General features: G+C 34.4%; 1 protein-coding gene across 29 annotated transcripts in view; it reads left to right on the forward strand.

Moving 5' to 3' along the window:
* The window catches only part of LOC106874089 (calcium/calmodulin-dependent protein kinase type II delta chain), a 349,479-nt gene that overhangs the window by 114,694 nt on the left and 219,426 nt on the right, over nucleotides 1–15,359 (forward strand). For 4 of the 29 annotated variants that reach the window (XM_089352054.1, XM_089352065.1, XM_089352070.1 and 1 more), the window contains exon 6: nucleotides 11,012–11,084. The exons of the other annotated variants lie outside the window; for them this stretch is intronic. In XM_089352054.1, coding sequence (XP_089208180.1) covers nucleotides 11,012–11,084 — 73 coding nt within the window. The remainder of the gene's footprint in view (nucleotides 1–11,011; nucleotides 11,085–15,359) is intronic. 29 annotated transcript variants of the gene reach the window in all.

Consider the following 15,359-nt stretch of genomic DNA (forward strand, 5'->3'; position numbering starts at 1 on the left):
ATCACATCAAGATCATTTGAAATTAAATGAAATTAACCATTTATGGTATTAACTTTTTATTTTTTTACTTTCAGTAATATTAAATAATTTCATAAGCAATATATGCATATGATTTGTATAGTTATGTGATGCTTACAGTAGTTTCTGTAATTTTGTTACTTTTTATCATGTTCAGCATACACTGTATATTTTTTCAGTATCATGTGTGTATACAATACTAACCCTTACCATTCATTATCCTGGATGGTCCACTAAAAGAAATATGCTTCTCCTGTTATCAATTAGTGAGGGTTCACTGTGTCTATATATATGTGTGTGTGTGTGTGTAAATGTGTATATAAATATATAGATATATTTATATCTACACATATATGGAACCTTTCAGTTATAATGTATTAAAGAATACTCTCTACATTTGTATTGAGTCCTGTAATTTATCGCTTTCGGTGAATCAGCAGAGGTTTATATTTATGAACGTAGATATTTATAAATATAGATGTGATCATTACATCTACATTTTCATACTTATGTGGTTTAGGTAAAATTCATTGAAACAAATTTTCGATGACTGGATTCTTGTCACCAACCTTTACTTGTTACCAACCATGGTAAAAGTTCACCTTTGAGATGTTTGAGACATGAACACATCAGTTACTGAACACGTTTTCATGCAAACAAATGACACTGTTTTTCTATGAGTTGTGACTTTGTGTGTATGTGTGTGTAGGGTTGATCCTCAATGTGGCTGTGTATGAATAAATTAAATGTGATCAAGGATGTTTATGTGTGTAGCATTTGTTTTATCTCAGGTATATAAATTATACATCACTGCGTCTTACATGAGCTTTGTCTAGTGTCATCACCTACTGAGACCTGAAGCATTTTTCTGGCTCCATAGAAAAGATTTAGTCTTTGAGATATAATTTTGGCAAGGTTATAGATATATAATTTATTCCTGAAGTATGAAATGCAAAATTAACTCCACTGGGTTTCGAAGCCAGAATGAAAAGTGTCATAATTAGAAATTAATATATTGTCTAGTACTTTGCTACTTCATACAATTCCTTGTCCTTGAGTAATAATAGGGACAATAGTGATTTCTTGGGATTTGACACAACAGGTATTGCCAGTTAAATAAAAATAATAATTACATAAACTTTGAACTGAATGCTATATTGCCTTCAATTTAGTTCCTTACTCCCTTAAGTCAGCTTTTACCAAATAATAATAATTTCTTTCTACTATAGGCACAGGGCCTGAAAATTTGGAGAAGGGGTTACTTGATTACATCAACCTAGTGGTTGGCTCTACTTACTTTATTGACCCTGAAAAGATGACAAAGTCAACCTCATCAGCATTTGAACTCAGAACATAAAGGACGAAATGCTTAGTGGCATTTCATCCAGCATGCTTAATGATTCTGCCAGCTGGATATAATAATAATAATAATAATAATAATAATAATAATAATAATGATAATAATAATAATATGTATTAGGCACCAAGCTGGAAATTTTGAGAGGATGGGGAGCAGTCAAAACCATCAACAGCAGTTCTTGACTAATGCTTTATTTTATCATCCCTGAAAAGGTGCAAAGCAAATGACCTTGGAAGGGTTTAAATTCAGAAGGTAAAATGCTGGAATAAATTCCACAAAGCATTTTCCCAACACTTATGATTCTTCCACTAATAATTTCTAACATAGACAGAAAGCCAACATTTTTTGTTCTTTGTTATGAGGTAGGAATTACTCAGTTAAATCCCCCACCCTGCCCAGGACTTGACCTTAGAAGAATGAAAACAAAGTTGACTGTGGTGGGATATGAACTCAGAACATAAAAGGTTGTAGCTAAACACTGCAAGGTATGTTGTCTGACACTAACAATTCTGCCAATCCATTAAATTAGTACAATGTGCCTTGCATTTATTGTTGAGTGTAGGTATAATCAATTCAATCAACATTGGTATGTCTGCAACTTAATTTTATCAACTTTGTTAGGATATAAGCAAAAATTGACCCTGGCATTAGGGATGCCATTAAATAATGTCCTGCACTTGCTCTGGCATACTACATTTGGGATAAACCTCTACTACAACTTCATCAATATGCATTCCACCATGCAGTTCCAGGAATCTTTGTACCCCTATCCATATTAGCTTGGGTTACCAATTTCATGTTGCATTTCTTTGCCAGTAGCATCAATGTAGCTGAGTGGTCTTCATGTACATTTTAGGGTGCAGAAGCCCCCAAAATATATCATCTGAAGTGGGCACGGTTTAGTATGATAGTAGTTGTCAGCAGAGCCTTACCTGCACTAAGCAGCTATAGTAGAGATGGGTGAAATTTGTTCATTCACTCATTGACATCTCCTGTCAAACCATCCAACCCATGCCAGCATGGAAAATGGAGGTTAAATGATGATGATGAGGATTTTCCATGCCAGCATGGGTTAGATGAATATATTATTGAAGAATTGTTTCACCTTCAGATCTCCTTCCTGTCAGAAACCCTTACTTGCTTTTCAAGTAAGAGAGCTTTCATTTCGTGTCTTCAAAGATGCAAAGTGAGTGGATGATTTGTTGACAGAAGTGACAACAGCAGCAGCACTGCTCACAGGTCACAGCTTTTGTAGAGTACAAATGTAAACAAACAAACAAACACACACACATAACAATGTAGTGTACCCATACAATAATTCGGTGTGTGATATAAAATTATTTCACTCAGTTTTGTGTACATAGCATTAAAATCCTCAAATGATTTTCTGGAATGTTATACAAATAATCTATTATGTTACATTATTTTAAATTGTGCTTTGACTTTTTTTATTTATAACTTACCCATTTGGTAACACTGCATGATTATTTATTAATAATGGTATGTTTACTTTTTAATTAACTGTAACTACTTTGCCCTCTGCAACTGCAAATCCATTTTAGTCAGTGTGATGAATGATTTTAATTCCCAAAAGTGATGGCTTTACGTAAAGTGAATTAGCCAAAACTTATTCAAAATCACATTATTATCCTCTGTAACATATACCGGCAATAAGAAAGATTTATAATTTATGTACAAGGCCTGTGAATTTAAGAGAAGAGTTGATTAAATCAACTTCAAAGTTAACTGCTATGTATTTTATTACTCTTAACTTGAAATATGAGACATAACTAAATACTACATGACATCCTGTCAAAATGATTTTAGCAATTCTGCCATTGGCTATAATAGTAATAGTAATAATAATAATAATAAGAAGAAGAAGAAGAATCTTTTATATTTTCGGTGCAAGGCCTGAAATTTTTGGGAAGGAGGCTAGTCTACTATATCAACTCCAGTATTTCACTGGTAAATATTTCATTGACCTCAAAAGGATGAAAGGTAAAGTTGACCTTAGTGGAATTTGAACTCAGAACAAAGGTGGATGGAAAACTGTCAAGCATTTTGTCTGGTATGCTAAGATTGTGCCACCTCAATGACATTTTAATAATAATAAAAATAATGATGATTTCTAATTTAAGCGCAATGTCAGAAAATTTCCAATGCTCTAACTATTCTGCTAATATGTTATCGTTATAATTATAAAGTACCCACTCTGCAAAATTAATAAAGAATAATGGAAAACTAATACAAATAACTACCAAATATGACTAAAAGCCAAAAAGGTTTGTTTTCTGGTATGAAAGAAACCAATAATTACAAGACAGGCTGAAATGACCAATTGTTATGAAGAAAGGAGGGAAACTAACAGCAGAAATCATGAAAGGGATAAAATCTACACAAGAATGTAACTACAAAATGTTATAAAATGATGGCTAATACATGAAGTTAAACAGGGTGGAAGTAGACAAGGAAAATGTACAACATTGGCAGAGAAGCACAGGTGTCAAAGCTGAGATATTGCTTATATTTTCTGCCCCACTTCCCCCAATACACAGAAACTTCTGGATCATTTTGTTTTCTGGACCATGGATAATTAAAATAAAAATTTACAACTGGATACTCTTAGAGAATGATGACAGTTCCATCAAAATAGTGTTGTTACAAATGCATAAGCCTTCAAATTAATCCATTTTAACTCTGATTGAAATCTGTCATACTCAGACTCTGGTTGTCAGACTGATTCTTTGTAATTTGGATTTGGATTATTTCTGTTCCAACACATGGTTTCCATTTTAAATGTTTCAGTTGCTGAAGAGCAATGTATAAATTATATAGTGGACAAACCTAACAACAGTTAGCATCTTAATATTTTACAACTCTGTCTTTTTCTCTGTCACTCACTCACCCACTCATTCACTTGCTCTCTGGTATAGTTTGTGCTGATTTTGTTTTCAATAGGACATAGTGCTTTAAATTCAAAAAAAATATCTTGCAACTAGAGAATCATTGCTCACAGTGACAACCACAGAATGATATATGAAGAAGGCTCTGATAGTTATCGACCAAACATCTTAGCTAGAAATACATATTTGATAAATGTGTGTACCTTCTTTTAGTTTCTTTCTTGTAATTTCTTTTTAATGTGATATATTATGGAAAAGCCCATTAGTCTACTCTTCTCTTACTTTACTATGCAAACTGTGATTTATTCTTTAAAGCTATTCTCAGTGTAAGTTTGTTTCCTAACCATGAGGTTCCAGGTTTGATTTAACTACATAGCACATTAAACAAGTACCTTCTACCATAGATTCAGGTTGACTAATAACTTGTGAATGGAATTTGGAGTTAGAAATTGTTAGACAAAATGCCTTATGATGTTTGTTTATACACTGTACATTCTGAGTTCAATCCAGACTCAGTCACATTTGCCTTCCAAGCTTTCTGAGAACAAAATGAAATGCTAGCCATGTACAGTGAACTGACCACCTCTCCCAAAATTGCTGGCCTTGTGCCTAGATTTAAACAATTATCATCATCATCATCATCATCCTTATTGCTATGAGCTGGTAGAATTGTTAGCACTCTGGATAAAATGCTTAGCAGCATTTCTTTATGTTCTGAGTTCAAATTCTGCTGAGGCTGATTTTTACCTTTCATCCTTTTAGGTTAATGAAATAGGTACCAATTAAGCATTGGGGGTCAATGTAATCAACTCACCCACACCCTAAAAATTTCAGGCTTTGTGCCTAGAATAGAAAGGATTATTATTATGGTGGTGAGCTGGCAGAACTGTTAGCACGCCAGGTTAAATGCTTAACAGTATTTCATCCAGCCTTACATTCTGAGTTCAAATTCCGCCAAGGTCTACTTTGTCCTTCATCCCTTTTGGGTCAATGAAATAAGTACCAGTTACATACTGAGTCAATATAATTAACCTACCCCCTCCCCACAAATTTCAGGTTTTTGTCCTATAGTAGAAAGGATTATTATTAATATAATCAGAGTAATGTTTTTGTCTTTACCCTTTACCCTTCAGGTACCTGCTGTGTTCTGTAATATTTTCTAAATTGTAAACCAAACCCTTTATTAAATGTATGGGGGTTAGATTGCCCTTATGTCATTGTCCACACCAGGGATATGCTCCTATTATTTATGCTCCTCCCCGCTGATGCAACTTGCTTGTTCTGCTTGAACCAGAGTATATATACATTGACTGACCTAGGGATTGAACCTACATCCACTAAGTAAATAACTATATTTAACTTTTTACACCTACTCAATACCTATATTCACTATCCCATTGTCTGGTTGTATAATGACTATTACTCCTCACCCAAAAATTCAGACAAAACACACACACACACATATGGTGATGCACATATATGCATACAGAAATATACATACACAAGCGTGCACACACACACACACACACACACACATATATATACATACATACATACATAGCATTAGATTGACTACATGGAAATTCACCCTTTTTCTCTGACAAGTGGATGTATTACCTAATAATGATAATCAATTTTAGATTTCATTTTGAAGGGTAATACATTTATGAAATGATCGTAAGATATTTTAAACTTCTTAAATAGTCATATTTTATATATCTATCTATTAATACGATATTATTTTGGACATATATCTTCTGTGATGATTTTTTAATGTAATTTTTCCTGGTCTTACTTTATAACATATAATTGCTCTTATTAAATGTCTAAATACCTTTAAGGTTTTAGACATTTCCCTACCAAGAGCACTTATTCAAAATTCAGTATACTGTATTCTCATTGAATATATCTGATTGATTATATATATATATATATATATATATATATATATATATATATACACATGCATACACCCACACATATAAAAGCAATAAAATTTATTGGTAGTAATAGAAATAGCCACTGTTGAATAGAAAGTATTGAATACACTACTAATATAGACTGAAAGGAGGTTTTTACTTTTTTCTTTTATTTGTTGAGAATGTAGAAGATGATAAAACTATTTCATAAATACTCTTCAGAATGTCTAGTAAGAATGAAACAAAATTGAAAAGTGAATGAAATCTGTTAACATGGTAAGCTAAACAAAGTCAGAACAAAACAAAGCAATACTAATGGTCATGCACATCGATTTAGAGTTAATATTGATGGATTTACAATTGTTAATATTGGTGAAGGTGAAAACTATTAGTGATAAGAATTAAAAACATGATGTCTTTTAGGAATAGAATCAATCATGGAAAGAATGATAGTTGAAACATGCATGCATATGAATATGTAGGCCGTTGATAGTGATGTGGAAGAGTATCAGCATGTAAAATCTATACAACTTAAAATTTCTGCGTATGCTGTTTGGAATCTTTTCTGAATGGCTGTTGAATAAAGGCGCCTTTGCCAAAAATATGCAAGCCCTTCATTGTACAAAGATTACAGGTTATTATTCTCCTCATATGCTTTAGCTGTAGATAAAATGTTCTATTTACGTTGATCTGGTATTGAATTATCCTTAATGGCCAAATGTATGAAACCAAAGAAGTTTGCTTGTCATGGTTTTTAAAGGAATGCATATGCAAAGAAAATTGTGATTTAAATGGGTTTGAGGCCCTTCCAATGCAAGCTTTTGTGTTGTCTTAAGTAGTAACCAGTCATTTGTACACATTAACCCTAATTGTGTAGTTAGAAGCTACAGGACAGTTGCACAGATTGATGCTTTATTGGTTCATGATTCTGTGTTCAATAAGTTTAGAATTATGTATGATATGCTAATAGTAGTTAAAATTTCGGGTAATAGGGTACAAAAGTATGATAATATTTTTGCTTTGTACCTGGTGTCTTGTAGTTTGAGGGAAATGTTTTTCAAGGAGCTTAAACAATATCTAAACAACTGCTGTATTGATTGTAATATTAAATTTAAGTAGTACCAGGTTATGTTTCATTTCCTATGTAGTTTTTACTGGGGGCAAGGTATAGGTGTTGCTGTGTAATACATTTTATCCTTAAAGCTACTACTGGTGGTCAAATCTTAACTGAGATACATTGTTAAAAATTCGTTTGTTAGTTGATAGTTGGGAAGCCTACATAAATTGTTTAGGATGTGGTGGTTAATATTGTCAGAACTGGTTGGAATATCTATGGGTTAATTGTTTCATTGGGTTTACGGCATAGGCAATAAAGGCAATTAAAGAGATCCAGAGTAGTATCTACACATTCTACTTTAGTAATTCAGAAATTTTAGTCTTTCAAGAAGTTTTCAAGGGGTTTCCCCCCCCCCCCCTAAATTTAGTCCTTAAAGAAGTTTTGAAGGGTCATTTCTCCCCCACCCTAAATGAGTTAATATCATTTAGGATTAAGAGCATTTAGGCATGCATGCTTAGTAAGAAACAATTTAAGAAATATGTGAATCATTAACTGTTTACAACTTAATAGATTAGTGTTTTAAATAAACATTACAATCTTCTTGCGAAACAGTTTTTTTATGTTGAATTATTTATTCATTAAATAATTGTATTGTTTGTTTAGATTAGTAATAAACGATGTTGACTAGCAGTAGCTGTAATTCTTATTAACACCATTAATATTGATTTCACTACTTCCCCCCCCCCCCCCCCATTATTACACACATCAGCATTGTCTGCATTAACATCATTATTATAGGCTTAGTGACATAATACTTGTTAATTAACTAAACATTAAATATCATTCTTATTTAGTTTAAAATTGAAAAGAACTTAGACATGTCTGTTGTCATAATCATTGTAATAACAGTAGTAGTTAAAAAAAAATGATAATGGTGGTTTGAACTGTTGATATAAAACCAATAGTTTTTGATGGGACTTTAATCAAATGCATTGACCCCAGTACTTGACTGGTACTATATTTTATCAAGCCTGAAGGGATGAAAGGCAGGCAGGTAAAATGCTGGTAAGCATTTTGTCTGACATGCTAACACATGCTGAATTCTTCAAGGCAGTGGCCCAACATTCCTACAGCCTAATGACTTGAACAATAGATAAAAGATACATGTATACATGCACACATATATATTTATATGCATGTATATATAATGCAAATGTTCAAGTACTGAGAAAATATGTAGACAAGTCATGATGAATGGTATGTCTTATATGTTAGATTGTAATATATTTTGTTTAAAACCCCTTGGATTGAAAATGGGCAGCAAAAAACCTGCTGGAAAAGAGACATGCTTCTAATTTGACCCAGAAAAGCATGCTTTCAATTACACTAAAGCTGTCCTTAGTCTTTCGTCCAGCATATTAAATGCTTTATACTTACAAGTGAGAAAGCTTGTTTACAATTAGAATGCAACTGTAGAAGCAGTAAGAAATATGTAAAAACATCTTTATAGATGATGCATCCCACAACAAATTCAGCTATAAATCATAGCCAATAAAAGGGTTTATGATGTTTTCCCATGAAGTAGACAAAATGTCTTCTTCACTGGTAAGATCAAATTCATGTCAAAGAATAATCAACTAGACTGCTATCTAGATAATATAGAACATCACATATCAATGTCTGGATGTTAATGTACTTTGAGGAATCTCTTCAAGTGCATTCCTGGTCCACTATTTATATCCTCCCCCAGTTCCTGTCATGCACTGCTAACTATGTCCAACAAGGGAGATAATTCCCTATCTATAAAATTTCGTAGACCATCTCAGAATATCACAAAGTTTATATGTATCTGGAGATATGTTTATATGTGTATCTGAACATGCACTGATATGAGTATGTATTTGTGTGTGTAAAGATAAGTAGGTAGGTAGGTAGGTAGGTAGGTAGATAGATAGATAGATAGATAGATAGATAGATAGATAGGAGTGTGGTGTGCGTGCATGTATCAATAAATCAGGAGTTTAATCAATTTGAGAAAATAATTAACTCCAAAGCAAGGAATGGTTAGTATTGCAATAATGGTGCAAGGTCTTTAAAAGAATAACTGAAATCGTGACAAGCGCAGTTTGTGATTTTACTTTTAATTGTATTTTGCGGCTGCATAACTTCATTCTATTAATGCTGTCAGAAAATCATTCTATTTACCTTTCTTTTTGAATGTATGGATTTGTGCCTAACAATCATGATCAGGGAGAGTATTGTATTCAGGAGATCTAACTGTGGGGTCCCTAAAATGTTTTGTGCTATTCCTCTAATAAACCAACTCCTCCTCTGTATTTACTGTTCTATTCTATGTTATGACATTACTCAGAATAAGAAAGATTACAAATTATCTAGATGTAATTGATTTTAGTATGTATCCATAGTTTTATTTATTGTTGGTTTAGCTGGTAATGATAAATCAGATGTACAATATTCTGTGAACTTTTGTATGTATGTTACAGTGGAGGCAGAACATACACGCATGCACTCACACACACACACGATCTCTCCCGGTGTCCCCCACCTATCTCTGTTACAGGAAAAGTATATCTCGATCTGTATGTCCTATCTCATACTTCAATATAAATGCAAATCTAGATATGTCTATAATGTTGTCCAGCTCCCTCAAATACTTCAAGATTTTCCCCATTGCTGAAATGCAGCAATGAAGTTTTCACAACATGGTTGATCATACAGCTTGCGTCTGAAACCACCAATAACTTTCAACTGATGTCTTTTTAACTGCTTGGAACATTTTTGCATTTTAGTGTCCTCCTGACTATCCTACAAGCTGAGTACGATTCATCCTAAAACCATCAAAGTTATATCAATTGTCTTTTAAATTCCCCACTATTCCTAGTATATTCAACATTTTACACGAATAGGTGCAAATAATGTTTTGAATGGCATAGAGAGTGTTGAGTGAGATAACATTTGAGTAATGAAAGCATGGATTGATGTGTCCTGGGTGACAAGTAGAGGGAAATGACAAGTAAAGTGAAATGACATCTGAGTGACAGGTGAAACAGTGAGTGAATGATATCTGAGTGACAAATCGAAAATTGTCAGCACAAGGATCTTCCAGTCTTCAATAATGACGATTCCAACTTTATGGATCTTGCATAATTTGATGTGTATGCTTTTGAGGTGCAAGAAAATACATGTAAACTGCGACCCAACCCCATTCTTTCTCATGTTTTATTCTAAATTTAATTTTTATTTATCTCTTTCTTTCTTCTTTGTTTTTGTCTTCTTGGGTAACATTCTTCAACACCTGTATTCTATTAATAGCTTTTTTAATTACCTCTTCTGTCAAACAGTTGATTTAACCATTACTACTTCACTCCACTGCTCTTTAAACAGCATGATTTGAGCCTTGAATGTGCCTACTAAACTTCACGTTGGCATCATAACATTGTGTTCCTATGCAGTGGCACTATTGATATCTTAGCATCTTGCTACCAGCATCCTTCAGCATTGTTCTCAAAATGAACTAGCCTCTCTCTCTCTCTCTCTCTCTTTCTCTTTCTCTCGTTTCTCTCTCTCTCTCTCTTACTCTCTCTTTCTCTCTCTCTCTCTCTCCTCTCGTTTCTCTCTTTTTCTCTCTCTCTCCTCCTCTCTCGTTTCTCTTTCTCTCTCTCTCTCTCTCTCTCTCTCTCTCTCTCCGCTACTTGTGCTCGCTACATGCTGTCATCTTATATCTTTTCAGTCACTGCATTCAACAAATCTTAGAAGGAGTTAACCACTGCCACCAAAATAGTATAATACACAGAGACTTGAAGGTGGGTGCAGGACGCAAAAATAGTGAAATTATGTTCTGTTCCGCAGCAGATATGTTCATGTGTCTCCCACCCACCATCTTGACTGTCTGCCAGCTTGCTTGCTCTCCACCTGCTGGTCACCAGCTTGGCAAGATTCTCAGCCATGGTTCAAATGACACTAAGTTATATCAGCTGACATAGATTTCTTTCCTTTACCAGAAGGTCATATTTTACCCGCAGTTCTGGCAGCAGGGTGGGGATTGGTTTCTTTTCAATTATTCACTTCTTATTTTTATTTATTTTATTTTACTATTTTGTTTCTTCCTTTTCCTGGAATATTCTTTACCCAATGTGTAAATGAACTGTTATTTCTGTGTGTGAGTACGTAATGAATCAAGTTTAAACTCTCTACACCTCAGTTACTATTGTGTGTTCATTACAGGCATATTACAGATAAATGTTCAAGCTGAACACCAACCATATCAACCTCACTTATCTCAGTGGATGTGAAAGTGTTATACGTAGTTTCCTTTCCCTCCGTTCAAGCCATAATGTGTGTGTGTGTGCATGTATGTGTATCTGTGGCATGATAGAATGAATTAATACTTTATATTCTTTAATAACCATTCTGTTCATTACAGATGTATGTGTTTGTGTGTGTGTGTATATATATATATATATATATATATATATATATTCATGTATGTAGGTAGAGAAAGTGTGTGCACATGCATGCAATAATGTCTTTCTAATGTCCGATTTCATACTCACAAAGCATTTAGAGCCTGAACGTTCTATGGACAGTTCCCTGGAAAGATAGGATAATACTCACACAAATTGTTTGTTGAATCAACACTGGCATCATTGAATGTATGCTATACAGGCATCAACTGAAATAGCTCATGCTGATTCACTCTTCCTCATAGGATTATCTGCAGCTATGTAATTACATGATGGTCATCACCTGGTTAGATGGTCAAAGGAGCTATTCAAAAATCAGCCAATGACTGTATAAATATATATATATAGTTTGTGTGTATGTGTGTTTATATATGTATGAATATATATATGTATACATATATGTATGTGTGCATCCAACCCATGCCGGCATAGAAAATGGACATTAAATGATGATGATGTGAATATATGTATGCATATACATCTGTGCATATATTTGTCTGTATATATGTATGTACGTACGTATGTATGTATGTATGTATGTATGTATTAAAATGAAGGTATGTGAGTGTATATTTTTATATTTCTATATGCATATATGTGTATATGTATTTATACATGTGTGTGTGTATGTGCGTGCATATGTATGTGTGTGTCTGTGTTTATGTCCTCTTCTATTCTTTTATATGTTTCAGCCTAAAGGCTGTGGCCATGCTGAAGCACTGCTAGCATCATCGCTTTTTTTAGTGGCCATTCCTATCAGGTTGGTTTTTGGTGAGAGAAGGAATTTGATATTATTGCCCTTGTTTGAGTTTGTTGCCTTGATGTAGGTTCATTTGGGGTCTTGGACAGCAGAAGGTCTACTCCACTCCATATAAATATGTCAAGTTTTTTGACAAAGTATTAAATAGTTGTGAACCTTTGAATCCTAAGTCATTGCAATACCTGGTTCCCACTCTACATGGAATGAGTGGGACCTTTGGAGCAGTGCAGTGGTGTCCTGTTCAGGGCTTGGTGCCTGTCTTTCTCTATGTATATCACTGCATACCTCTCCTACCTTCACTTCAACTTCAGTCTCTTTCAGATCAAGTGTTTCATTGATGCAGATCTCTTTTTGGTGTAGCATCGCTGAACTGCCTTGAATTTTTCTATTAAATTGACACTGTGAATTGACCATAGTTGAGAGTAGTAGTCCAGATGGCTAAGGACAAATGTCCTCCATAAGACAGCATAGTTTCCTGGTCCTATGTCCTGAAAGTTCTCAGAATTCACCTAGCCATTCACCTGCACATTGCCAACATCATTTGATATGTACATGAAATGACACATCATTGCTCATATCAATCCCCAGGTCACACACACTGTATTTGACTCTAGAGTTGCTGCTCCTTTTGGTCCAAAGTAGTTTTGTTGCTATTGTTAGCACAAGATGGCTGATAGCAGAGAGCTTGAAATTTTCTGCATTAAATTGCATGTTGTTTTCTTCAGCCTACTTGTATGTAGGTCGTTGTGTAGAGAATTAGCATTATGAGGACTCATGACTGTTTGTACTTCGTTTTCATCATTCGCTTAGATAGTGGGAGTGGCTGCCTGTATTACTGATGGTATGTCTGAGAGGGCCAAAATAACCAGTAGTGGTCCCAAGACAGTTCTCTGAAGTACTCCACTTGCTAATATCAATAGCTGATATTGCATCAGTTTCCTCTATTTCGATGTAATCAATAATTGCCATCATTCATGTAGAGCTATAGTGTCAAAGAACATGTTTGGCATATTTATTTGCAAGTGTCCCAACAGATGTGTGAAAGCAATTTTGTATTGCATATTTAGCATTTCATTTATCCTTCAGGTGTCTGTAGTCAGTGAGCCATTTTCTTTGAACAGTTGCACTATCATGTACTGTACTGAAGCAGACTGTTTTGCAAATTTATGGTAGGCTTTGGGGTTTGCCTTTACATCTTTTACAGTCCAGGCTTCTTTTTTTCTGCTCTCTCCTTTACATAGGAGTGTTTGAGTTCACTTTCAATCTCAAGCAGTTCTTGTTTGAGATAGAGTTCCACACTATCATTTAGTGGTCTGTTTAGATGATATGAGATTGTTGTCCATTGTCTCATTAGAATTTTCCTGTATCTGAGAATTGTGTTTTTCTGTCAGTTTGACTTTCTCTCTGGAGTAAACTTACCTTATGTTTTATATGGTTGTCATAAAATGTTGTAGCTTTATGTCAGTATCTTGCATAGAGAGACTGGCGGACCAGCACCTCTTTCAGAATACCTTTTTAGTTAGCTTTATGAAAGTTCCTACTGGAAAGGAATCAGGTATTTGTCTGTAGTTCTTCTTGGACCATACTTTGTTAGTTCCAATCTTTGGTGTCACATTTAGATTATGGATGAGCACCACCTTATTTGTAAAGAAGAGGTTCATGACATTTTTACCCCTTGTTGGGTAGAGCATTATTTGCTTCATGAATTGCATATTTGTAAGGTCAAGTAGAGACTCTGCCTGCTTCTGTTCATGCAGTAACATTCTTGAGAGGGGATGGCCCTCAGATTATTCAATATTAGGGAAATCAAAGTCTCCTAGAAGAAGTATGTGAAGGTTATCATCTTTGTTGGTTACTCTCTCTTCCATCATTTTGAATGAGTCCTCATGATTCAGGGCATCTGGGAACAATATGTTGTACATACTACCATTTTGATTTGCTTAATGTGTGTCACAAACTGAGTTTGAGTGACAATAAGACTACAGACATGACATCTTCCTGGATGTACATCTCAACTCCACCATGAGTTCTTTCCTTCTTATCACTTTGAAATACACCATATGTCTTTCAGTGTCTACTATGTCAGTGGTTAGATGTATATCTGTTAGTGAAATGCATATTGCTTGATTACATGTAACTAAGCCTCTCAAGAATGGCACTTTGTGCTGGTGGAGTGTTACAAGGCCTCTCATATTCAATAATAACACTGGTGTGGTGTATGGGGTGTCTGAAGTGGCCACTGGTTTGACATTTGTGGTAGCATCAGGGGTGGCCACTCTGCATCATTTGCTAGTTGCAGTGGTCTTGCTTGCTTATATACATTACTTTGATTCAGTATTTGTTGCAGCCAGGTCAGCTGCTTTACAGTCCTTTGCACCATATCCAAAAAAACACTTCTGTTTAGCTGCAGCTGTCTACTCTGCAATTAGGTACTTCTTTGTCTTCAAAGCAGTATGTGCAATATTCACATATTTCGAAGGTTGAGACAATGTGCATTGTGACCTGAGCTTCGGATGTGTGAAGTGGTAGCCTGTCTCCACCATCCCACTTAAGTTGTTTCTTTCCTTGGTTATTCTTTCTGGGAGCTGTTCTTTTTTGTGTGTTTATTTATATACATATACATGGTGCGGTGAATAAACTCTCGTCTAAATTACTCAAAAATGAAAATAACGCTGACATCTCATTTTAACAGATATATTTACCAAAATTACACAAAAATATCTTGATATACTAAAGAGTAAATTTATTCTATAAAATCACCATTAGCTTCAATTACGACTTCCAGACAACTTCAGAATCTCTTGCAACTCTTCTGGATGGTCTCCTTGTTTAAGTTGATCAATGCTGACTTAATC

This window comes from Octopus bimaculoides, chromosome 5 (genome assembly GCF_046866305.1).
Source record: "Octopus bimaculoides isolate indiv1 chromosome 5, ASM4686630v1, whole genome shotgun sequence".
Lineage (NCBI taxonomy): Eukaryota > Metazoa > Mollusca > Cephalopoda > Octopoda > Octopodidae > Octopus > Octopus bimaculoides.